Source organism: Ictidomys tridecemlineatus, chromosome 10, assembly GCF_052094955.1.
Source record: "Ictidomys tridecemlineatus isolate mIctTri1 chromosome 10, mIctTri1.hap1, whole genome shotgun sequence".
NCBI lineage: Eukaryota > Metazoa > Chordata > Mammalia > Rodentia > Sciuridae > Ictidomys > Ictidomys tridecemlineatus.
In genome coordinates this window covers 39,462,865-39,490,352 of record NC_135486.1, presented here as the reverse complement: position 1 = coordinate 39,490,352, position 27,488 = coordinate 39,462,865, and the positions used below count along the sequence as shown (strand labels likewise).

Genomic DNA, 27,488 nt, shown 5'->3' with positions numbered 1-27,488 from the left:
CTAAAGCAGCCATTCCACCATTACTAGGCCAGCAGCTTTTGGGTCTGTGATGGGACTAGTGTATGCCTTGTTCATGTGCCCACTTCCATACCTCCTTTGCTGAAAATTGAGACCTTTGGTTCAAGGCAGGATTACTAATCTCATATCAGTGGAGCAAATGCTCTGTGAGCCCTTGGTTACCGATGTTGGCTGAGGCTCTGCTGCTAAGAAAGGGAAGTCTAAATATGGACCATCAACCACGAATATGTTGTTTTTAATTTAAACTTTTATTTTTGAGATAATTGTACACACACATGCAGTTGTAGGAAACATGGGTATGCGACACTTTATGATGGACTTGAGTTTAGAGAAATGATCCTCAGGCCATTTTGTTGTTTTGTGAACATCACAGAGTATACTTACACAAACCTAAAAGGCATCGCCTATTACACATCTAGGTTAATTGGTATAGACTATCATTCCGAGGCTGCAAACTGGTGAAACTACTGAACAATACAGACAATTGTAACATAACTGGTAAGTACTTGTGTATCTAAACATAGAAAAGCTACAGTAAAAATACTAGGCAACAGAAAATTTTCAGGTCCTTTATAATCTTTTGGGATCACAATCATATACAGTCTGTTGTTGACTGAAACATCATTATGCAATGCATGACTGTAATATGGAGTAATTCCCCCCCAATACCTGCCACCTTTACTCAGTTTCTTTCAACAATAACATATCACAAAACTATAGAACAATTTTACAATTAGGATATGAACATTGATACAATTGTCCAAATTTATGCAGATTGCCACAATTTTACTTATCCTTTATGTATGTGTTTGCTCTATCCAATTTTTCACAGGTGTGAGTTTGTATCCATCACAGTCAAAGAACAGAACAGTTTCATTCCCACAAGGATCCCTGTGTTGGTCTTTAATAACCACACTGGCCTACCCCTAGAACCACTAATATGTTCTCATTTTTAAAATTTTGTCATTTTAAAAATGTATTATGGGTCCTGGGGTCACAGCTCAGTGGTAGGGCACTTGCCTAACATGTGTGAGGCCCTGGGTATAATCTCTAATACTGTAAAAGAAAAAAAAATTATAAATGGAATCATGTAGTATACAACATTTTTGGAATTGGCTTTTTTCCACTCAGCACAATTTCCTGAAGATTCATCCAAGTTGTTGTGTTCATCAGTAGGTCATTCCTTTTTATTGCTGGATATTCTATGATATTCCATTAGTTTAACCATTCATCCACTAAAGAACATCTAGGCTGTTTCTAAGTTTTTTTAAAATATATTTTTAATTGTAGATGGACACAATATCTTTATTTATATTTATTTATTTTTATGTGGTGCTGAGGATCGAACCCAGTGCCTTACATGTACTAGGCAAGCCCTCTACCAGCCCATTTCCAAGTTCTGAGTTGTTATAAATAAAACTTCTATGAACATCTGTGTACAGGTTTTTGTATGAACATAAGTCTTCATTTCTCTGGAATAAATGCCCAGGAGTGTACTTGCTGGATCACATAGTAATTGAATGTGTGGTTTTTATTAAAAATTTTTCAAACTGTTTTCCAGAGTGGGTGTACCACCACTCTTACCAACAATGTCTGACTGATTCATTCTCCCAATCTTCACCAGCATTTGATGCTGTCATTACTTTTTTATTTTAGTGTGTAATATCTCATAGCTTTACTTTGTATTTCTCTATTGGCTGATGATATTGAATATCTCTTCATGTGCTTATGTGCCATCTGTATATCCTCTTCAGTGAAATAGCTTTTGCCTTTTTTAAAAATTAATTTTTTTTAAACATTTGAGTTTTAAGAGTTCTGTATGTATTTTAGATATCAGTTCCTTTGTTGGATATTTGCTTTGCAAATATCTTTTCCCAGTTGTGGCTTGTCTTTTCATCCTTTCCTAGGGTTTTTCACTGACTCAATATATTTTATTTTGATGAAGTCTAATGTATCACATTTCCCATTTATGAATTATGCTTTAGTTTAAGTCTAAGAACTCTTTGCCTAGCCCTATAGCCCAGAATTTTTTTTTTTTTTTAAGTTTTATGACTTTACATTTTACCTGCAAGTCCATGATCCATTTTAAGTTCATGGAATATGTTTTAATCTCAGACAAGGAAAACCATTAACCCTTCCAGGGTTCCCAAATGCCATCAGCTTGCCACAAAGTGGCTGATTGTCTCCTTAAAGGATGGTACTTTTATTGGGGCTGAGTAACAGTTTCTGTTTCTGGCAGGTTTGATTTTCTACTCTTTCCCCTTCCAGGCCCCTGACCAGTATAGCCATTCACAATGGCCTATGAATCTCTGTGTATTTTTTTTTCACCTCATGTGATATCTCTTTCCTCATCAATAAATGACAGATGCACAAAAGCTTTGATAGGAAGATATCTTTCAGGATTGAAATGAAATGGTCTGTAATGCAGTACAAGTCCATTTGAGACTTTACTCATTCATGAACCAAGCCTGGCTTTCTCCTTCTCTTTTAGACATTCATAAGAGACCACTCATGTGGCCAAAGGTGTGATCTGAGGGACAGGTGGCAGATGATATAGGTGTCTGGAAGCTACACTGTCTTTTCCAACCTATCCTTAAAATCAACACAGCTTCACTACTATCCAGATGGGAGAAGTAGTCATAACTCTTACCAAACTAAAAGAGAAGGAAATTCACTTCTATGTTTTTGTGTGTGAATGGCAAGGTCACAATGTAGAAGTACATGTAAGATTGGAGCTACTGGGCCATCTTTGGAAAATATCATCTGTCAGGGTCTCTACTCTGCAAGTCAGAACTTGAATAATTCTCAGCCCTAATATGAGCTCTAAGAATTTTTTGGTTTATAGCTTCTCAGTAATTGTTTCCTGGGTAGCTGTTCTTTGATTAGCTTTATGCAGTACCCTGTGTATGATCAGCCAAAGACTCAACAGTTTGCATGGAGCTTTCTCTCCATGTAGTTCCTTCTTCTTTGGCATTTTATTCAGCCAAATTCCCCCCAAATCCAGTCTCTATCTATCTCCTCAACCACTCAAACACCTGGGTTCTGTTTGGGTTCCCCCTTTGGTTCAACAATCTGAAAATGACTCCACAACTGTGAGCTCGCCTCATTTGTTTCCCTCCCTCAGGGATCACAGGTCTGTACTATCCCTGGCCAGTCTGGAAATAACTGTTTTGTATCTCTGATCCATTTTTTCAGTTGTTTATAATGATATGGTAAGTCCTGCATCAGTTAGTTACTCCTCTTTGGTAGAAGCAAAGCCTGAATACAATTTGGAGATAAAGCCAAAATGTTTTCATTATGAGTTAGTTGCACATTGTGAGACAGAAAGATGTGTTAGGGATGACCAAGTCTTTGGCTGAAACTGGAAGGGTGGCATTGCCGTAAACGGAGGTTGGATCAGATTTTTAACTGGGGGGAGGGTTATAATTAGGAGTTTAGTTTTAAACATGTTAAATTTGAGATGTCTGTGAAACAATCAAGAGGGAATGTCAACTTTTCTGTTGAATAAACAAATTAGGAGTTCAGTTAGAAGTCAGGCTAGACAAATAAAATCAGGAATTTCAAGTCTGAGTATAGATGGTACCCAAAGTTGAGAGTCTGGATAAGATCATCAAAGACATAAGGGTAGGTAGAAAAGAGAAGACCAAGGACCAATATCTGGGGTATTGCAATATTAAGTATTTGGGGAGATGAAGAAGAACCCTTGAGTTGTTTGTGTCAACTCCCTCACTTATTCTCTTATTCCCAAGATTCTACCCCATACTACCTGCTCAATGAGCCATCACTGGCCATTTTTCTGGCACTGACTTCTGCTGACTTGTTTTTTCCTGTGGCCACCTACGTCAGGCCTGACAGATCAGTCCCAGAACTTGAAAACTTCTTTAGACAATCCAAATCCTCAGGATCTTCTGAAGTCATTTAAATTTCACCTGGCTCTGTCAGGACTAATTCTTCTGCCAAAATATATGGTAGGAATAAGGCAATGGCCTCTGACTTCCAGAGTGAGCAATACATTGGCCAGAACCCTTTACTAGTCTTTGATGATACCTTTCATGTTGAGGGCTCTGAAAAAGAGGAAATACCAGATTTACCACCCTAGACCAAATGAGTGAACTTTTTTCTTTTTGGCCTCAGATTCTGTCCTGGATAATGTTGCTACATGGATAGATGTATCCATGTTATTGACCTCAAAAAATTAAATATACATTCCAAACATCCCTAGTTTTCTTATAGTAATTAATTATTGACCTAATACTAGTAATAAATGTTGGCATAATTCATCCAATCACACACCAAAAGGCCTATATAAGGTTATTCTTCATAGTGCTATTTATAAAATTAAAAATATTAGAAATTAGAAACTACCTACACGACTAACAATAAAGGACTGAGTAAATAAGATATAGTACATCTATAACATGCACCCATTGAAATAATTTTACAAGTACAGGGAGATGTTTATGATATATAGTTGATTTACTTTTTTTTTCTTTTACTTAACATTTTAACCAGCCATTCAGTGTGGTATGAAAGAGTACTTTAGCACAAGTGAATTTGAGAACTCTAGGCTGTGATCTCCAGTGATTAATGACTAGGTGGAGAAAGATGAGCCTGCAAAGGAGGCTGAGCAAGAGTGGGCAAAGATATAGAATTGAACAAAAATGGTACTATATCATGAGACAGGGAAGATTTATTTTTTCCTTTTTAAAGAAAAAGAATGATCATTCAATCATTTGACACTCTCAATGCTGAAAAGCTAAGATGAAGACTTGTTATGTTTTGAATATCCACCAATAAGCTCATGTGATAGAAAATGCAGGAATGTTCAGAGGTTAAATGATTACATTATGAGAGACCTGTAACTGAATAGGTTTTTAAATATTAATCTACCATCCATTTGGTGGATTAAAAGTTTGAATGGATTACTGGGTGGTAAATGTAGGCAGGTAGGGGTAGCTAGAGGAAGTAGATCACTGAGGGCATGCCCTTAGGGATTATTTGCCCTCTCTCCCTCCCTTTCTCTCTGTTTCTTGGCTGCCATAAATTTACAGCTTCCCCTCACCACACCATTCTGACATGATCTTCTGCCTCTTTTTGGGTCCAGAGCAATGAAGTCAGCCAATCATGGACTGAACCTCTGAAGCTCTAAGCTCCAAATAAATTTTTCCTCCTCTAAGTTGTTCTTGTCAGATATTTTGGCCAGAGTGATGGAAAGTTGAATAACACAGGACCAAAAGGTGACTCCTGTATGAAGCAACACTAATGTCACTGATGACCATTGCAAGAGCTGTTTCAGTAGAGCAGTGAGAACTGAGGTTCGATATAGTAGGTTGAGGAGTCAGTAGGAGGTCAGAGAGTAAAACTAGGGAGAAAAAAATGTTTTTGAGAATTAGAGTATGTAGAGGAAGAAACAGGTGATAGAGAAGGATGTATGTTCAGGACACTTTTTAAAAAAATTAGACTAGGGGTGGGCTTCTTTAAACATAAGATGTACCACTAGAGAAGGAGCAAATTTAGAGAGATTTAGAGTTTATGAAACTTAGTTTGTAAAAAGGTGGTAAAGAAAAGGATTTAGAACACAAGTCATAGCATTGGTCTTGGTTATATAGTAGGAAACAAAATGTTTGAATTGTAACAGCAAGAAGGAAGAATGAGAATGTAGGGAGGTTTAAGCACTTGGAAACACAAAGGAAGAACTCAAAGACCTTTGTGGAGAGTAAGTCGGGAGGCAGGAGGACCAGAGGCCTCAGGAGCATACAGGAGGGTTGAGATGGTTGTTGTTGATAGTAGGAGTGTAAGCCACAAGAGAAATGTAGTACAATTTTCAAGTACCTTTTGGTCCCATGTGGAGTTGGTGACCCTGAATTATGGCAGAATACATCTGACTGGTAGGGTGATTATCTGAGTGCAGATAAGAAGGAAGCAGACAGTTTGATCCTGGGGGGTAGGGGTTAGCCAGACAGGAGAGATGAAAATTTCTCCCTACTGCTTGGAGGCCTGGGAGTTGGGGTTGGGCCAGCTGCTCAGCTTTTCTGTGGAAGTCTAGCCAGAAGGCAACAGGAAGAGAGGGTGGCTCTTTTGTTCCCACTAAATAAGTTTCCCTGCAGCTTCACCTTCCAAACCCCCTGTCCCTGAGTCAGCTGGCTCTTGGGTAGCCTGGCAAATTCCCCATATAGACAGAGCTCAGTCTCCTTGTACTATTTGCTATTTCTGCAGGCTTGTCAGGAACAATCTTTTCCAGTCTTTAGAAAGGTCTTTTTATATGTGCTCCTTCTTGATCCATACTGTGCTTAGGAGAACATGGCAAGGACAGGGGTTGGTCCCCCAAGGCAGGTCACTGTTAAGGTCTAGTAAGGACAAAACAGCCTTCTTTAGTGCTTCCAGCTCACTTGATACTCCAATGCCAACACTGCTCATAAGAAGCCACAGGGCTTCTCTTTCCTCTGGCCCTTGGCTTCTGTGGGAAGCGAAACAGAATGGAGACACTCATTTTTCTCAGCTCTGGGCTCTTTACCCAAGAAGGAAAAACAGGGCAGCCACGTTATAATTTTTCAGTATGTAACATTCCTAACCTGGTTGCTGGGCCAGAGTTGGCTCTGGAAAGGGAAGGGCTAGAGGAGGAAGATGGAATAAGTGGTAAAATCAGATTCTAGCTCAAGCACTGGCCTTAGTTATAGCTTCTGCTGCTTGGGTAGACAGAGGATAGAGGCCAAGAACAAGGGTGAGCTGCTGGTGATTCTGCTAAATAATGGGAACTGTTCCAAAAGCAAGCCAGTCACCTAACTCCCATCCTGATACATACAGCCTAACGAGGAGAGGCCAACCTGTGCATTCTGTGTGCCCCTACTATCTTTGGCCAGGGAGAATCATTTAAATGAAAAGCCACTGTCTAACTGAAAAGGATTGGCCACTTGCCATCTCAGGGCCTGTTACTTCACCTACAACTTAAAAGCTGAACAAGATGATTTCTAAGGCTCTTTTGACCCTATTTATCTATGATTAGCCTGAAATGATATCAGATTTTAATTGCTTCATGGTCATTAGATCCTAAAGGTCTTAACACATGAATGATAAGTACAGTCCCAGCACTGGTCCCAGGGTTGTGGAGGAAGAGCATAATTTGAGAGGGCTTTGCTTTAAAGAAAAAGTTGAGTCCTGATGACTCTGACTCTACTTTGTGGGCTTCAGTTTCCTCAACTGCAAAATGAGACTCTGAAGGCTAGAAGTGCTTTAAGATCCAATTCTGGTTCTATGTGCTGAAATATCTCTGTTCTCCAGCAATTTTGAGCCCCATTGTATAAATTTACTGAGCTGTCAATTGTTCACAGTGCTCGAGTAGGACATAGTCCTTGTTCTCAAGGAGCTTACAATGTATTTAAAAAAAAAATAAGTCATGTGCATAGGAAAAGATAACTAGCATACAATTCATACATGACTACATGATTAATACAGACACCATAACTCAGGATGGCTCTTTTTGACATGTTGCTGGCTGGAGGAAAACATGTATGGGCCATGTCTAGAACTTTCCTCACTCATGGCCTCTTACTTTGTCAGCTCTCAGAAGGGGCATGGTGAGGAGTCAGACACTCTGGGTTCACCAACGACCTTTAAAATGGGGATAATTAAAAAACTCCCTTGCAGCACTGTTGTAAAAATCAAGTGATATTCTCCATCCAAAGCATTTAGCAAATACCTAACACATGTTAGTGTTCTATAATGATTCCTTTCCCACTCCAGCCCCTAAGGAAGTCCAGCTGTGGGAATGTGACAATAGAAGGCTCCAGTAAAGTTGGCTTGGTTTGATTTGACCCTAGTTCAGTGCAAGACCATCCAGTTGGAAGTCTAAGGCCATGTCTAGGTGAAACCCACAGTCACAGAGGTATAAGGAAAAGAACATTGTCTTCCTGTTTTAAAGATGATCCCTGCTGTTTCCATAAAAGATCCAGGTGTGGATGGAGTTTGGTCAAGATGAAAGAAGATCTATACACCAATCAAAGAATGTTGAGGATTAAAGATGAGAAGAAAGAGCCAGAGAATAGGACCAGAATAGGACCTGGAGCTTGCCCAGGGTACATAAGAGTTAATTCTATCTGCAGTTAATGTGGAATCTTGCTTCCTTTGTTGAATTTAGTTGTTTAGTTTTAGTAATTACCCAAACTTTTAGAGTTGCTAAAAGTTCAGAGTCACAAGTTCACCCAAGATGAGTTTGGAATTGAACTGATCATAGATGATATAGACCTTAAAATTGTCTTCCTTTAACTCAGTTTATGACATGAAGAGACCTTGAAGCCATGACTGAGTCCTGAGTGGGGACAGCAACTGAATTGATCTCTGTAAGGAGATACACATACAGTGCCATAAAAGAGGATGCTGGCACCAATTTTGTGCCTGTGCTTGTTAATAAAGATTAAGAGAAGCTCAGGCCTTATGGCAAATAGCACTTGGCACAGTGTCTGGCACTCAGAGGACATCAAACGTTTTTGATAAATGAATAAATGTGTGATATACACTCACATAATTCAGATTCATTTCTTTAAAAATGGGGATATTATAATCACATGCCTTCCTCCATGTAAATAGTTGATATTCCTGATTCACTATTAAAGGCCATTCACTGGGCTAGGGATATAGCTCAGTTGGTAGAGTACTTGCATAAGGCCCTGGGTTCAATCCCTAGCACCACTACCAAAAAAAAAAAAAAAAAAAAAAAAAAGACTATTCTCCTTTGCTGGGAGGCTGAGATGGGAGGATCATGAGTTCAAAGCCAGCCTCAATAAAAGCGAGGTGCTAAGGAACTCAGTGAGACCCTGTCTCTAAATACAAAATAGGGCTGGGGATGTGTCTTGGTGGTTGAGTGTTCCTGAGTTCAATTCTTGGTTATCTACCTCCCTCGCTCCCCCCCCAAAAAGGCCATTCACCTTTGTATTATGTGGTGTGATCTGGGCTCTATGCCTGGCCCCATATGACCTCATATAAATGACCAATATTCTTTCTCGCTCTGTTTAATCTGAAAAGGAGGAGGTTGAATTGGGCACATGGTAAACCTCTTTTCAGACCTGAACTTTTGAGATTATTCTGTGGTTCTGAGATGAGAGGATGTGCACAGTGAGTTCAACCTCCTAGAGACCAAGCTCATGGACCTTTTCCTAGCAGCACTGTGCTGGAGCTACACTGGCCCGTGGTAGTTGAGTCAGGCACCCCAATCACAGGAATCACTTCCCAATTGGCTTCATAGAACCCACAAGATTGTAGCCCCTCTCCATATTCTTTTGTTTGTATTTTTGTATTCAGAGTACTAGGGTTTGAATCCATGGTCTGACACATATTGGGCAAGTGCTTGCCATTAAGCTACATCCCCAGCCCCCTCTCCATACAATTATAAGCAACGATCTTGTGTTTAAATGAAGAAACTTAAAGAGTGACTTTTTTCTAGTGTGTCCCTAGATCTCAAAGATTTAAAAAATGCAAATAATCCCTAAATGGATAAGAACCCCCTGAGCATTTCGGAGGACAAACGGAGAAACTTAGGCTTCCAACACTATTGCACTTAATCTGATGAATAGTCCCAGTTGCAATAACAGGAAAAACGAATGAAATTCAGAACAAAGGTCTAAGCATTTCTGTAAATTAACTAGTTAAGAAGGGTGAGTCTGAAACCTTCCGGATGGATCAACTACAAAGAAAAACATCAGAAACTCTGACAGCAGGACAGTAATCTTTGAATCTTTGGCTGAATAGAATTCAACCCAGTTGGGATTACCATGGTGAGTTAGAAAGTTCCCCTGAAGTAATGATGTTCACTTTCTGATAGAGTAATGTCCCAGACTGTCACAGAGAAGGGGCTCATGCTTATAGTCATAAACGATTTGAATTTTCAGCTGGTACAAACCAGAGGCAAACAAGTAGAGGGTTACCAGCTATAGAGGCAAAAATTCTGCCAGGTTCTAATCACTGCTGTAATGTAAAGTTCATACAGTTCAGTGAAAACCACTTAATCCTTCTGGATTCCAAATTCCCTTATCTCATAATGGTATTTAATATGAGAGAAATTGAATTCCTAGGAAGAAATCCCAAGAAATTTGTAGGATTTACTTTTCAAGAATAGGCAGGTGGTATATAGGAAATTAAGATATTAATGGAGACTCGGAGGCCAGACTTGGGGGACCTGAGTGGGTTTAAGGAATATTAGAGGGTTAAGGCAAGCAGACCTACTATTCATAAGCCATGAGTATCTTCAGGGCAGTCTTCAGATCTACCTGTTCAGCAGAAATTAATCCAAAGACTTTCCTTAAGGTTTTCAGGGTCAGTTAGCTAATTTCCAGAACAATGCTCATGGGTCACAGGTTTGACCTTTGTGTTTATTCGATGACTAATGTCTACTCTGTAGTAGACTGAGCCCTAGCCATAGCCATCAGAGGCATGTGTATCACTGGGGACATACAGTGGATTGCTGGGAGAGTTATTATGGCATCTCTGCCTTTGGAAAGCAGCTCATGGTACAGTCTGACACACTCCATCTTGGGTTTGGAACAGAATGTTTGCCATGTCTTTGTCACTTTATAGTAATTTTAAAAGAACATGTGAGCAGAGAAAGAAAGCAGGGTTTACTCCTAGGGAACTTCAGGTTGAGAAACTAGCCCAGTTGGGATGACCAATTAGACTGACTAAGTGAGTCTCCTTCAGGAAGAAAGGACTCAGAATCCCGTCTCCTCCCTCTCAGGTCCTGCCTCTTTGGGCATCTCAGCAAGTACCCACAGGGCTGGTCATCTGGGTTGCCAGTTGAGAGCTGTCACCAAGGATCAGGCACATAGAACTAGAGAGCTGTGCCTTTGACGACAGCTCCCAAAATAAGGTGCCAAGCCCTACTTCTCACTTTCTCCTTGTGCCCTGGGCACTGCTGGCACTGTCTTTGGAACCATTACTCAGCAGCCTGAATGCAGAAATAGGGCGCTGAGCAGACTCAGGAGGCCCTGGGTCCTTCCTGGGGCAGGGTCCTGCAAATGTATATTCAGTACTGCAGTGGGGGCCCAGGAAGGGCTGTTGGAGACTTGGCCTGGCCTCCCACTCCCTGCAGGGCAGTATCCTGTTACCAGGACAGCACTTCCCAGTTAACGCTCTTTGGGCTTTTGCAGGTTCTCTATGCCCCTAAGCTGCATGGCACCTGCTGTCTGGTGAACACCCTTCCTCATTCCTACATCCTTTCACCACACATTCCTTCAACTTCTCATCCTAAAGGAAAACCTGCACCCCCTGGCTTTCCAGTGTTTTTCAGGAGAACATACTGCCCTGCTCCATTCTCCTATCATTTCTCTATACCCTAGTTTCTCCACCCTTTTCTTCAGCACACCATTCCATTATTTTGCCATCCCTGTCCACTCAACTGTCCCCTGGTTTTCAGCTCACCACCTTCTTGCCTTCCTCAGTGGCTTAATAGCTGACTCACAGATTTCCTGGCCACTTCATTCCCTACCACCTATTTTTAACCCTTCTCAGACCCTGGCTTCATACTGCTTTTTTTTTTTTTTTTTTAAACTTCGAATGACCCAAAATTCTGCTCAACCTGTCCCAGATTGTGATACTTTGGACACAGGTATCAGATGGCCCATGCTATCACAGTCCTACTCTCACCATAACCCACTTAACTATTTTTACCTGTCTGCCTCAGGTACTTATTTCCCACCTGCTTTTCCTTCCTGAAATCTTTAGTTGAATCTTCATATCTGGTTGGGACCCCTTGGCTTCTTGTGGATCCCCCATGCTTTCATTCTTCCCTAGGTCCCTCCTTGATGACTTCCTACCTCGGGTGCTCCCCGTTTCCTTTGGCTGTGCTCCCAGATTCCTGAGCTAGGCTAGAAATGTACAAGCTCTCTGGTGCCTCAGCCCTTGCTCATTCCATTAATACCAGGTGTGTCTGGCTCTTTTCCCCACTGTTTGCTCTTTAAGTTAGGGATGTTAGCACCCCAGAATAACTAATTATGCTATTATTAGCTATTGTTGTTAATCTCTTACTGTGACTAATTTATAAATTAGATTTTACCACAGGCATGTGTGCCTAGGAAACCATACACAGGTTCAGGTAATACAGGCATTCATTTGGGTCATGGTGTATGTTCCCTATGGATGGGGCGGGGGGCTATGGCGTTACTTTTCCCATTTTTCATGACGACACTGGTACTCAAAGAGAATAAGTAACTTGTACAAGGTCACAGAATCAGGGTATGGCAAAGTCAAGATGAGGAAATCTGGGTTGAGAAACTGTACTGTCTCATCATCACAACTCTGTGAAGTTTGTTATTTTTTTAAGAGCAGCTTAACAATCTTTTTTCTTGGTCCTAAGCATGGAACCCAAGGCCTCCCACATGTCAAGCAAGTGCTATACCACTGAGCTACCATCTCCAGCCCTTTTTTATTGTGAGACAGGGTCTCACTTTAGTGAAATTGTGATTCTTCTGCCTCAGACTCCTGAGTAGCTGGGACTACAGGAATGCACCACTGTATCTGGCTCAGCAATCTTTTCAGTTATCCCTTGTTAATTCCTAATTGTGTGTATATTTCACTTCTATTATTTCTGAAGTAATGCTTCAGAAGTCCTGGCAGGCTTCAGGAACCTCAGGGCATCCTTCGTTGTCCCTTTCTTTGTGGTTCAACTGTTATTTGCTCCCAGATGAGCTTCCCTCAGGACTTTCTGCATCATAACTCTAGATCCCTTCAACTGTTTAGCTAGGCAGCAGTGTTCCAGTCCCTACTCACCAGGGAAGGAAGATGTCACTGCAATTCTCATGAGGGTTATTTAAAGCCATTTCCATGCGAACTCGCTGTTCTAGAACTTAAATACCTCCTATGTCACTTACTAGCTTCCATTGGTAAATGATTTAAACTTGAAGAAGTTTAATATCTTTATTTATAAAAAGAGAATAATAATAATTCCCAAGGGTTGTGGGTTTGTCTCTCCTGTGATGTTGGGGATCAAGCCAAGGACTTTGTGCATAGTAGGCAAGCACTCTACCTCTGAATTACATCTCCAGTCCACAAGGGTTGTTTAATTATTAAAGAGCCTAGATGTATACAGTCTGGCACATATTAATCATCCTAAATGTTTGTTCCTTTTCCTTCTCTTACTTGAACACATATCTGTGTCTGTTCATTTTCTTCAGATGACTTCAAATACTTTTTGGGAGAATACCTTTGACTTTTCTTATCTCTAACAAAATTTTCTCATTTACACTACAACTTTCTGAAAAATGAATTAGCACTTTCAGGCAGCCTTTGTCAGAGTAATTATATTTCTTCACAACTATAAAATAGTTGGAAATGTATTTTGTTATTTTCTATAACATATCGTGTAATATTTTAAAATACTCAATATAACATATTCTCTGTAAGACAAAATATCTTCATATATATGTGTATTTTTTCTTTTTTGATACTGGAGATTGAACCTAGAGTTATCTACTACTAATCTACATTCCCAGCCCTTTCAATTTTTATTTTATGGCATGGACTTTCTAAGTTGCTCAGGCTGGCCTTGAACCTGTGATCCTCCTACCGCCTGAGTAGCTAATATTACAGGTGTGAACCACCACAACCAGCTCTAATATATATTGAGAGAATATGTTCTCTATATTGTTTTAAAACATACATTTATTTGTGAAATCTTTTTTTTTTTTGGGGGGGGGCTGGGGTATGATATCAGGGATTGAACTCAGGGGCACTTGATCACTGAGCTACTTTCCCAGCCCTATTTATATTTTGTTTAGACAGTGTCTCATTGAGTTGCTTAGTGCCTCGCTGTTGCTAAGGCTGGATTTGAACTCATATCCTCCTGCCTCAGCCTCCTGAACCACTGGGATTACAGGTATGCACCACGGTGCCTGGCTTTCTTGTGAAGTCTTTTAAGCATTGTTATTAGTGCACTTTAGTTATACATAAAAGGGGGTTTAATTTTGAATAGATTCATACATTTGTGTAATATAATGTACTCCATTTCAATCCCTAGTACTTCTATTTTCCCTTCCTTTCTCTCTTTTCGTTCTCCTTCCTGTACTCTACTGGCCTTCCTTCTTTATAATGATTTTTTAACTGGTGCTTTAAAGATATATATAAAGGTAGCATTCACTGGGGAATATTTATATATGTACATAGCATAATTTGAATTTTTTATCTTAGAAAAATACAGTTTCTTTGTATCTGAGAAATAAGTAACCCTTCTTTCCTCAGCAAAAACTACTTTAAAAAATTATAAAATATGTTTCTTGTAGAAAATCTGGAAAATACAAAGAAGAAATAAAATTAATAAGTGACTTGTGATTCTTACTAGTAATACGGTATATTTCAATACATGAGTATATAAGTCATTTATACCTTTGGAAATAAAATTATCTGTGACTTCTTTTTATTATTTTGTGGTGTTAGGGATCAAACCCAGGACCTCCCACATGCTAGACAAATGCTCTAACTCTGAGCCACATTTCTAGCCTTCATTATAATGTTTAAGCAAGGCATTTATAGGGCTGAGTGGAAGGAAAGCTTAAGTAGGAAAATTTGTAACTATTTCCTATAGGAAGTAGAGGAGGGTCTGAACTGGATCTTAAGAATGAGGACTTTAAAGGCATAAGGTAGGAAAACTATTCCAGGTAGAGGAAGCACCTGAACAAAGGCAGGATAGTAAAGTATTAGGAGAATGGCTAGTAGATCAGGACTGGGATGCAAAAAAGTATGGGATACCAGAATGCACTTGGCCAACTATCTATCTACTTTTGTGACTCTGAGCAAATTGGTCAACTTCCCCCAGACCCATTATTTCTATGGTTTGTTTCTGTCTCCATTTGTTGGTGGAACTTGAGAAAAGAAGATACAAGAGTGAGAAAGGATGCTGGGCACCATGGCACGAGCCTATAATCATGCTCAGCAATTTAGTGAGACCCTAAGCAACTTGGTGAGATCCTGGCTCAAAAGTGAAAAAATAAATAAATAAAAAGAGCTGGTTGGGCTGGGGTTGTGGCTCAGTGGTAGAGAACTTGCCTAGCAAGTGTGATGTACTGGGTTTGATTCTCAGCACCACTTACAAATAAATGAATAAAATAAAAATCCACCAATGTCTTAAAAAAAAAAAAAGAGCTGGGTATATATGTAGTTTAGCAAAGTGTCTGTCTCTGGGTTCAACCCCTAGTTAACCCCCACCCCCCAAAAAAAGAACGAAGGAGAAAAGTGCATGATATGGAGCTTTAAATCTCCATTTGTTGGTCTACCCTGCTTACATGAAAATCCCAAACCCATGTTTGAACTACAGCATGATTTGCAGAAGGCACAGTTCTTTTTAAACTGAGTGAACATAGTGTATACATAGAGTCAACTTAGTCCATCCTTCTGCTTTGAGGGAATAGAAGACTCTTCTTTTCCTTAGAAAGTATCAAGAAGACCCCACAGGCCCCCTAGTAGCTTATTCCCTTTGAATTAACTTTAATTATCAAGTTTATCTAGAATCCTTGCATGTTTACCTCTAACCTTTCTTCTCTAGAGAATTATCTGATTTCCATTCCTCTAAAAAAAAAAAAAAACTTTGAAAACATTGTGAAACATAAAATGTTACAGAAAAATGTATAAAATACAAATGTAAGCTATAATTACACAGCAAATACCCATATAACCACCAACCAAGACAAGAGACAGAAAAACCCCTATAAAGTCCCCCATATTACTTCCCAAGCACAACCTTCTAGAGGGAAACACTGTTTTGAATGATATTTAATAATAATCAGATCTTTGTCATTTACCATGTCCTTCAATGCTAGCTTAGTATTGTTTCCCTTTAACATTTGATCTGCACTACATCAAAAATTTATAACTTTGATTATAAGAGTTTCATAAAGCAAAGTGTGATGGTACATGCCTATAATCCCAGCTATTTGAGAGGCTGAGGCAGGAGGATTGTCAAGTTTGAGGCTAGCCTGGGTAAGTGAATAAGGCCCTGTTTCAAAATTAAGAAATTTTAAAAGGCTGGGGTATATAGTTCAGTGGAAGAGTGTTTGCCTGGCATGCAAAAGAAAGCTCTAGGTTAAATCCCCAGTACTGCACTCCACCCCACCCCACCCAAATCATAAATTTGACTTTATGCAGGAAGAGGAAAGAACAGGCAGCATCCAGGAAACCTTCAGGTTTATTGCAATGATGCTATATACCATGACTGGTACTAAACACTCAGTTCACCCCTCTTTGGGGGGTGGGTATGGCTAGCTAGGGTAGGCATGTGAGATGATACCTGTAGCCACAGAATACAGAGAGAAATAACTAGTCCATGTGCGAATAAAACCCAGAACCCCGGCTTCACACATTACTCATATCTATTAGTAAAGAGGAAAGCAAGAGGATGATACCACAGGATAATCCAAATCACAAGCCACTCTAGGGAGATGAGAAGTGTTTAACACAACCTCCTTAAGTTATTAATGTTTATTTCCTCTTGTCTTCTGGTCAACATATGTATATATATTTTTTCCTTTGGGTACTGGGGATTGAACCCAGGGGTACTTTACCACTGTGTTACATATCCAACCCTTTTTTTGGGGGGCGGACGGGACAGGGTCTCATTAAATTGCTCAAAGTCTTGCTAAGTTGTGGAGGCTGGCCTTCAGCTTGCTATCCTCTTGCCTCAGCTTCCTGAGTTGCTAGGATTACAGATACATGCCACCATACCTGGGTCCAGTCAACACCTTTGTGAAGACATGGATGTTTGGACTCTTAGTCTACTGCCTATAAAGCTTTCTAAATCCAAGAAGGCTTTTGAGGCAGTGAGATTTCCAATCTGAAATTAATTGTTGCTCTAAATTTGAACCCATTAGAGAAATGCCAATGACCACTGGGTTTTAATTTTTTGTTTCTGAACCACTAGTAAGTATTTTACAGTCACATTTAATAAATCCTCTTATTATTCTTCTTTTAAAATAATTCTTGAAATGTTTGAGCCTATTGCAAGGGATGGGAAAAAAGTAGAAGTAAAATTAAGAGTGGTGCTGAATGATTATTGAGTGATGTGGTCTGACAATATTTGCTAACTCCATGTCAACATAGCAAAGCCAGATGGTTTAGTTTTTTTTGTTTGTTTCAGTAACATCATCTGGTAACATGTTGCTAAAGAAATGGACTAACTGGTATGACTTTTAGACCTCAACTTTAAAAATAAGGAAAGCTTTCAACAGGAAAAAAAAAAAAAGCCTGTAACATTGGCACAAATTCATTGCCTATGGTGGCAAGATATATCATGGCAATAGTGCATGACATAGGAAACTGCTCACCTCATGGTGGTCAGGAAGTGAAACAGGAAAAGGTTGGGGTCCCAATATCCTCTTTTCCCCAGTGACCTAACTTCCTTCTAGTAGGCCCTACTTCCTAAAGATTCAGCCCCCTTCCAATAGTGTCACCTCAGGGACAAAGTCTTCAATGCCTGGCCTTAAGGGGATTTTTAAAATCCAAACCATAACATTTTGAAAAATTACAGGTACTCTAAGCAGCAACTAAATAAGTTCCTGGAGGGAATAGATTGCACCTAAAATAGCACTCGATACTTAATAGCTGCTCCAAACAACTTCACTCAAGTGACTTAAAAAGCTGATCTGTTTCTCTTAAATGCTGACTTTTGCTTATTGAAGTGCCATAGATAAAGTGACTCCCTTGACAACTAAAAATAAAGGGAAGAACTCTTTGCAGACCAGGTGCTATTACCTGGCACCCAGGTAATGAATAAATGTTAGCTGAACTGAACTCCTTCTAATCAAAGGCATTTTGAAATGTGCTATTGCTATTCATATTCGACAAAATAGTTTAAATATAAACTGTTTAGAATAGCAAAAGGGAAAGGGGCATGTGGCTAGTTAAGGAAATTAAAAAGAAATAGAGAATAAATGGAATATTAAAACTTTGAAATTAAAAATAAAGAACCTTGTTATATATGCTTGAAATCTCCTTTCCTGGCTTAGCAGGGAAGGGAGAGGGATGAGCTTTTAGGATCAATCAAGCCTATTCTTTAATCAAATAACATCTCTTATTTTTGTGGCATGTGTTTGCTATAGGGAAACTTATATGAACAAGCTGCTTAACATGCTCAGGTAATTTTTTAAAGGCTGAATTTACCTCATATCATTCTTTTAAAACTTCTCAGCATGCATTCAAACATAGCTCACAAATAAAACAGATTTTCTATCACTTAGGACAACAAAATGGTTACTGTGTAACAAGTTAGGCTTGTATTCCTGGCAACAGATCTAGTAAAGCATTAAACTCACCTCAAGTTCAATGAAATATTGTTTGGCCTACCAATAACTTCAAACCAATGAACTTAAAGAACTAATGTATAATGCAGGTTTCCCCATAATTTCCAAGGATTTCATGAGTAAACTGGTTTATCAGTAATATGGCATGATCCAAATGAAAGGCAAGCAAAGAATTACCATCTGAAAAGCAGTTGAGATCTACTGATAAGCAATAGCTCAAATGGGCTTGCATTCAGCCCTTAGAACAGAATTATGAAGCAGACCACTTGTGCTCAATTACTAGAGAGGATATCAATTCAGTCTTTCTAGTACAGTGTTCTCATCCAGTCTAGACACATTTGTAAACTGTTGCCTACATTATCTAGCTGTGGAACTGATTCTGTCAGACTAGTTGGCCTTTCCTTTAAAAGGAGCGTAGAAGGAAATCAGACCCTCTTGAGACTAGGAACAGCAGCAAAACAGACATATAGTACATGTGTCTGCAATGATAAGCTCTCAAGCAGATGTTCAATAGGCATATGACCTATGTAAGAACATGGCCAGTAGGCTAACTTTAAGTTGAGGGTTAAAGCAACACACACACACAACTTAAAAGTGGGCTGTATTTATCCATATTGCATTTAAAGTTTTAAAAAAATGCCTTCTATTCAGTGTGTCCCAAAAATCTCAGTGCAATTTTAAGATATTAGAGATGGGGATGAGTGTGGAAAGCTGACCCCTCTCTCAACCCCTAAAAGAAGGGTAGCTACAAGTGGTCTTGAGAAATTATCTAAAATGTGCAGCCCAAAATAAAAGAAACATTTTAAGGGGCTAGCCAACCTTCACAAAATTAAGTTATGGGCTTGAATAACCAAAAAGAAACTCTAATACAGCATCATAGTAATAGTGCTTGGAATGTGTTCAACTGGAAAAGTTTGGGCTGGAAATACTGTTTAAGAAAAAAAACTACGTCACCCCACCCTCCTTTACCAAGTAATCCAAGCCATCTTAAACTTTTATCATCTGACCACCATGCAAGATGTATTTCATTAAAAATTCTTTCAGTTTGAACTACATCATCTCCATGAGAATAAACAAATTTTATTCAACGAACAAGTAGAAGGGATTCTTGAATCCTACTATAGTTCTTTGGTGTGGACTTATAGTTTTCTGTAAAAAGTTCAGAAAAGGATATCAGATAAAGTAAAAGGCTTTATTATTCAGGATCAGCTCAAAGTCTGACACTGACACAGGCAGGGATAATTATTATCTCATTACATTTGATCTTTGGCACCCATTTGAAGTACTAGTTTTCCAAGTGGGATATGTTACACCCAAAGGCTCTTGGCAGTTTCTGACAGCCACATTTACCCCAATTTCACTCCATAGTGCTGCCAGAAGATGTGCAGACACAAACATAATCATCTACTTTACTGATCATTTTCCAAGGATTTCCCTCCACTCTCCACATTGGTTTTCAAAGCAAGAGAGTTAGCACTGGCATACTTTCCTAACACTCAAAAATTAAACACTAAATATAAGCAGATTTCTTAAATACTCAGTTAAGGCTATGGTGTGCTGGGTTTTGACTTTCCTTTACTCTGACTTCTCTTTATTTTTTTTCCATAGAGAATCTAAATTTAACCTATGTGGTCCTGGTGGTTACAAGCTTAATTTACAATTGCAAAACAAAGAGTCTGCATTAAGAATAGTTTTTAAAACCTTTACAAAAGTAGGAATAAAGTCTACACAGTCCTCTTAGATACTAATAAAATGAATTTCTTTTAACTGGAAGGAGAATCCCTTCCAAGTACAGACTAAATTCATAAAACTTCTTTCCATGAGGGTAAAAAGTGGCAATATGTAAAATGATGGTTCATTTAAAAATAAACAACGCACAATTGTTTTAAGGGAAGAAATGTTAAGGATATTTTGCATATTATTTAGAGTTAGTTAATTAATTCTCTGAAGTAAATAACCAGAGGAAGTTTCATGTTTTTTTTTTTTGGCTCAGGGCAATACTAAAAGGCTGTTGCTTTTATGAACATGAAGAGAAAGATTTCATTCTTCAGGTTCTTGATTTTTGGTTCAGAGCTATCATATTTTATAGAAATATCAATAAGAAATTGTTACCTTTTCTTTAATTTTTAAAAAGATGCAGCCCCTAGTGCTGAGGAATAAACCTAAATTAAAGCCCTAGCTTTATTGTATGATTACTGATTTTATAAAACATCTTCTATTTAAATGGAAAGAATCACAAACTATAGAAAGTGATGTTGGGTGATAACATACATAGCTTGGTAAAAATAAGGGAAACTTAAATCTCATATGGTAGATATATTTGGGAGAAAAAAGATGAACCCAGTTTCCTATTGTTATTCTCCTAGTTTCTCCAGAGTTGACATTTATCGCTGCATTTACATAAAGACTTTTAAAAACACTTAACCACTATAAATGCATTTATCTGAATATCACATTTTTGCACATATTTAAAGAAAACCCACGAAAGCATAGTGAAAAGATTATATATTTCAAACAAAAGTATAGTTTTTTGAGGCAGGACAGATCCAGGGATATTACATAGAGTCCTTTAGCAGTTGGCCTTCACAGACAGGCCTTCTGCTGTGGCTGCCAGCACTTTCTACTATGCAAGGAAGTTTCAGGATGACAAGAGACATGTCCTGTTTTGTGCCTCTATGAGTTGGGATGTTATTATTGTAGAGAAGATGCATAATTTAAAAAGTAAAGACTATTCATTCAAAATGCTACAAAAATGACAAATTTACTTTATGAAATTTAAACACAGCACTTACTCTGAGGAAGCTGCATATACACTAGGTAGTATACCAGATTAGGTACATTGTTCAGAGTTGAAAGATTTTTCTCAAAAAAATGAAAGGATGGCAGCTTTCTTAAAGATCAGAATTATGAAGTCACTGTCTTTGCACCTTGTTTTAGTGGAATCAAGTTCAGTTAACTCACTCAGATTAGAATTTACAATTCTGTTGAGTGTTCAGGACTACAGAAGTCATCTTGGGACTTTCTATGGAAGTAGGTACAGATTTTCCTCATGGAGTTGGGAGTAATGGTAACCTAGAAGAAGAAAATTTAGATTTCAGAGACTTCCTAGGATAAAATCCAAAGTTACCTAGCACATTAGCACTAACTGTATATTAATTTAAGATGCCTAGAAATTTGACTATTTTAATAAGCCAGCTTTTTAATCCCAACTACTTTTGATGGCAATGTCTTTTTGGTTGATTTATAATGAAATAGTAAAATTTTAATAGATAATATGCAAGAAAAGCATAGATTTTTTTCATGTGAACAGAAAATATTTACCAGTTAAATCTCCGAAAAGGAACTGAAGTGTTACAATTACCAACCTCTTTGAAATAAATGAAATAAATGTAGCCTATAAACCAGACTATTCTATATTATTATTGTATAAAGAGAAAAAAATTATTTTATTATTTTTTGTGGTGCTGGAGATTGAACCCAGGACATTGTACACGCTAAGCAGGTGCTCTACCCTAGCCCAAATTCTTACAAAAAAAAAAATCTTCAAAAAATTAATAAATGCACTATTTTAAAAAGTCTTTAAGATTTACACATTTATAAAAATAATTTTTCATTGAAATTACTTTCTGCTAAAACACAGCTGAAACCACTCCCTTTAAAAACAACAAGAATTTTGGCTAGGAGCAAAGAATAGTCATAATTTTAAAGAAAGACAGGAAAAATTCCCAATAGCTTTTTTTCCTTCTCATTTTCTTTAGCAAGGTCTTTGTTAAAGTATACATATTAAAAGCTGTCAAATATTCCGATTTGTTTTTTTCTTAAATTATGGAATATGTTTCATGATAATGTGTACAGGATGTGAATACTTACTACCTAGCTTACACCATTTAAAAGGGCAGATCTTGATTCCTGGATTGGATTTCAATCATCCATCCTATCATCTACTTCTAACACAGAAGTAGATCATAAACCACAGTGGAAACTTCCTTAACCCACATCCCCTTAACCTGCAAATTCACAGGCATTTTCTATTCCTTCTGACTGGTGCTTTTAGCTCACCTAATTTTCACAGCTTCTTTTGTGTCTACCATTTAAGTCTATATGCTTTTCAAGGTTCTGCCAACAGTATCTGTTATTGACATTATCTACTTTAAATATTAGGTCAAACAATGAAATTGGAGTCCTAAAATGGTAAGTAAAATTATGCTGCACTACTGAATATTTAAAAGAGTAGATATAGGCAGTTAAGAACAATGGTGTGGTCAAGATAACTAGAAAAAATTGGGGAGAAGTCATAAAAATCTAGGATTTGGTACTTTACTTGCTTTGTAAGAATCTAAACTTCACATTAAATAACCATAAAATGTAATTACAAACTGAAAATCTACTTATGGATGTTGGCAACTTTCCCAAGAATATCAGCTATATTGATTTAAAAAAAAAAAAAGGACAGCATATCTATCTAATAGGAAAGGAGAGATACTTCTGAATTGATATTTGATATCCTGGAGCACAAGGAAGGGTTTAGCAAACCTGGCAACAAGACCTTGAAAGGAGGGATTTTAATGGAAGTAAACAGGATTGCCAGATACAATGACAGTATACCCAGTTATATTTCAATTTCAGATAAATAATTTTTGGGTAAAAAATCTGTAATATAAATAAGTTCCATGCAAAATTTGTACTGTATTTTTATGTGCTAAATTCGGCAACTCTAAGGATAAATTTGCTTTCTTTTCTTTTAAGCATTTTGACTTGAGATCTGTATCTGGCCCCTCTTCAAGTTAAGAAATATAACTTCTACATCACTTCTTACTTACTGGGCCTGGTGATGTCTTTCCACTCTGTCTCCTGGAATTGGGTGTCTGGGATGATGGACTTCGTGGAGATGAATTCTCAGCCTTGCGTTTGGCTGCCATGGCCAACAACCAGTTTTTATTCTCTGGGGAGCTATTTTCTTTGCCTACCACTTCAGACCCTTCTCCACAAGGTCTTAAAGGAAGAGGCAGTGTTCCACAGTTTTCTGTAGTATAAGGACTGACAGGAGAAGGAGGTTCTGAGATACTTGTACCAGCTCCTTCAACTTTGCTTGATTTGGTAGAACTTACAGAGTCCTTACTAAGGTCTTCCTGGTTACCAGTAAGGCAGCACAGATCCAAATGAAGATTTTCAACTTGGCCATCAAGCTCAGTCACACAATTGCAACTCTTCACACACTTTTGTTTCACACTCTCCAGACAGCTTGAGTCTAGCCGCCTCTTCACTCTATTTCTAGACTCAGAACAAGCATCTCCTTGGGATGACTTCTGGCTCACAGGAATGAGAGCTTTTCTTGGAGACATGATCTTTGTTTCAGAAGCAGGTGGAGTGATGGGTGGTGATGAAGAAGGTGTTCGGGTCACCCAGTTTCTAATTGACATCTTAAAAGATGAGAGTGGTTTGGGAGAGACAGAATTGACAGAGCCTCTTCTGCTGATGGGAGACCGGGTCTTGGCAGGAGGAGTTTTAATAGAGAATGTGGGAGTATTTGAAGGAAGAGGAAGGTCTCCAGCACAGCTTGGAGCACAAGCTGCAGATGACGGGGAGGAAATAGACGGACTGCTCTTTACTCTGGGGACTTTGGCAGGAGTACTCTGGCTACTTGTTACTGTTACTGAAAAACGAAGAGAAGAACATGAAAATCAGAAAGCTAAATATTCTCACCAAGAAAAATTGCAGCTCATTTAATCATCCAAGGGTTGATTTGCTAGTAAGTTATATGTCATTCGATTCCTACTACATACGCCCTTTTAGCATTTTCCTTTCCTGTCACTGCCAGCTTCCTAATTAGCCTGTTGTAAAACACACACTTTTAAAAACCTACAAATTACAGAAAAATACAGGGGCTGGGGTTGTGGCTCAGCGATAGAGCACTCGTCTAGCACATGCAAGGCGCTGGGTTCAAACCTCAGCACCACATAAAACTAAATAAATGAATGTCCAACTACAACTAAAAAAAAATATATATATATATTTTTAAAAAGCACAGAAAAATACAAAGAAAAATTTCAAAGCACCCAAGCGTTTTTATATTTGTGCATGTGATATATATTATACACCTCAACAGTTTTCTATATAAAAATGAGACTATAATGTACATATTACTTAGTAAGATTTTCTCTAAGGATTCTTTATTTATTAAATGTTTTTTTAATTGTATATATTTAAAAGGTACAGTGTGATGTTTTGATATCTGTATCTAGAATTATTAAATCAAGCTAATTAACATACCACCTCACACACTTTTTTTGTGATGAGAACATTTAAAATCAATACTCTCAGCAATTTTCAAGTATATAGTATATTATTAACTGTTGACACTATGCTGTATAAATTCCAGAACTCATTTCTTTTATCTATCTCTCTATCTATCTATATAGATAGATATATATTTGAAATTTTATATCCTTTGACCAACATCTCCCCATTTCTCTCTTCCCTACCCTTCCCAGCTCCTGGTAACCACTGTTCTATTTGCTCCTGAGTTCAACATTTTTAGATCTCATATATAAGTGGGATTATGTGGGCTTTTTTTTTTTCCTCCTGTGCCTGGCTTATTTCTCTTAATGTCCTCCAGGTTCAACCATGTTGCTGCAAATGACAGAATTTCATCCTTTTTAAAGGCTAACCAGGGAACAGGTAAAAACTATTAGTATATATTGTTTACATGTGTATATATATATATCACATTTTCTTTATCCATTCATTTGTTGATAGTCATTTAAGTTGATTCCATATCTTATATTTAGGTGATTCAATACCTTGACTATTGTGAATAATGCTGCAGTAAGTGTGAGTACAGATGTCTCTTCCACATACTGATTATTTCCTTTGGCTATATACTCAGAAGTGGAATTCCTGGATCATATGATAACTCCATTTTTAATTTTTTTAGAAACCTCCACACTGTTTTCCATAAATGGCTTTACTAATTTACATTCTCATCAACAGTATAAAAAGGGTTCCTTTATCTCACATCCTCACCAATACTTGTTATTGTTACTTTGTCTTTTTGATAAATCATTCTATCATGCGTGAGGTGGTATGTCATTGTGATTTTAATTTATATTCCCCTGATTATTAGTGACATTGGGTATTTTCTTAAATATACCTTTTGCCATTCATGTTTTCTTTTGATAAATGTCTCCTCAGGTCTTTGGCCATTTTTAAATAAAGAGTAACTTGCTTGTACGTATACATGGATACCCTCATTAATTACCATATTTAATAGCAACAAAGTGTAAAGATATAGGTTCCCTATAGCACATTAATAAGCACTGAAGAGGGATACAACAGTAAGACAGAGGTTATTAATGAAATTTCAGTTTCATATGTGAAGCTACCATTGGCATTCTTGTATATACTCTTTATTTACTGATGCAGGCAAGAGGTACTGCATAGGCGCTCTTCAACAGAAATGTACAAGTTTAAAACCTGGCATGATTACTTACTGGTGACTTGGGCAGATCATTTGTAACTGACATCTTTCCTTATCTGTTGAATGAAGGTAGTTTATATCTCGACCAGAAGAAATTCCATCACTTACTTGTTAAGGTTATCAGACCTCACGTGGTTCCCCCCCAGCTTAGTTTACAAATGATTATTTTCCATAAGTCAAAGAATGCCAAAGAACATTCAGACTCTCAATCCTTGCTATCTACTAAACAAAATCAAACAGGTCTCTTCTCTTTGTCCTTGTTCCCTTGTTTACACACAACTTTAAGTATTTTGGACACATTCTTATCATCATGATTCTTCCCTCAGACTTGACATTACAACAGATGACACTCTATTTTCTGTTTCTTTCTTTAGTCTTCTAGATTTCTGAAACAATGTTTCTGTCTTCAAATAACAAGAAATGACATCTATTCATTTTTAGTCACAAAATCTTTGAATTGTAACTCAGACATTTAATTGAGCTTAATTACTAAACTGCATTTATATGCAACTGCATTTAGGATGGGCTAATAAAAAAATGCAGTCTCTTAGCAAGAATATAAAGATTTGCAAGTACTATCTTTAGTAAGTTTACTAGCCTGTCCTTTATATCCTGTTTTTCACTACTTGAGCAGTCTTGCCTTGGGACAGAGAAATTCTACAAGTTGAAGATTGTCTAAACTTTTTTCATCGATCACACATTTAGAACTAGCCAAAGTGATCCTGCTTCTTCATTGAAGATCACTATTGGAAAACCTCATTTTGTCAAATGTGCTACAAAAGGACCCATCCATGGAGCCCTATTTCATCCTCACATTCCTGTTCCAAAGCTTGATTACCATTATATTTCAGTAGAAAAGGAAGTTTTCACTTGCTGCACTCCTCAGGGCAGGTCAATAGCCACTGCACTGCCTCCACAGTCAATTGTTCCCTTTAAATGGGTTGAAGGGTATTTAGGACAAAAAGTCCTAAGGCAGGAGTAGGGGAGAAGGAAGAGACACAGGGACAAATCAGTTACCTAAGTTTCTTATACTTGCACGACACACATTGGAAGTTTACTAATGGCTAGCAGATGCTATCTGATGTGTTGGAAAGTTGGGTCATTTTCTCATTTTTCAGAATATTATGACCCTGAGTGGGGGGATCAAAGAAAAGATTTTGTCAACTTTGAAGGTCAGAAAAATTGGGGGTTAAATTTAAATATATATATATATTTTTAGAATGTATTTTTTTTCAGTTGTTGATGGACCTTTATTTTATTCATATATTTATATGCAGTGCTGAGGATTGAACCCACTGCCTCACACATGCTAGGCAAGTGATCCACCTCTAAGCCACAATGCCAGACCCTAGAATGTGGGTTTTTTTTATTTGTTCTTTTTAGTTACACATGACAATAGAATGTATTTTGACATATCATCTGTACATGGAGTATAATTTTCCATTTTTGTGGTTGTACTGATGTGGAGTTATGTTGATCATGTATTCATATATGAACTCTTAAAGAGTAAGTAGATGATAGAAGATTGAAAATTTAAACAGTATAAATGGGGAAGGTGAAAAAAGCAAATTTTTAGTTCTTTTTTCAACTTAATGGCCAGCAGATATCTAGCCTAAAGGCTTCCTGAAAGCCAGTTTCCTTTGAGGAATTGTAAAGAGCTTGCTAATTATCAATTTGCAGCTTCCTTCTATAAAATTAGCTATCCGACCACAGCCTACTTTTCC

General features: G+C 37.9%; 1 protein-coding gene across 2 annotated transcripts in view; it reads right to left on the bottom strand.

The window, feature by feature from the left end:
* Positions 1–245: 245 nt before the first annotated feature.
* Positions 246–27,488, bottom strand: part of Dtl (denticleless E3 ubiquitin protein ligase adapter) — a 61,992-nt gene continuing 34,749 nt past the window's right edge. The window contains exons 14-16 of one of the 2 annotated variants that reach the window (XM_040278735.2): positions 23,108–23,940; positions 21,249–21,359; positions 246–4,082 (exon numbers count right to left, since the gene is read on the bottom strand). In XM_040278735.2, the coding sequence (XP_040134669.1) occupies positions 21,261–21,359; positions 23,108–23,940 (932 nt within the window). In that variant the 3' untranslated portion in view covers positions 246–4,082; positions 21,249–21,260. Of the gene's footprint in view, positions 4,083–19,460; positions 21,360–23,107; positions 23,941–27,488 lie in introns of those variants that run through there. The other variant, XM_005329440.4, reaches the window with a different exon arrangement.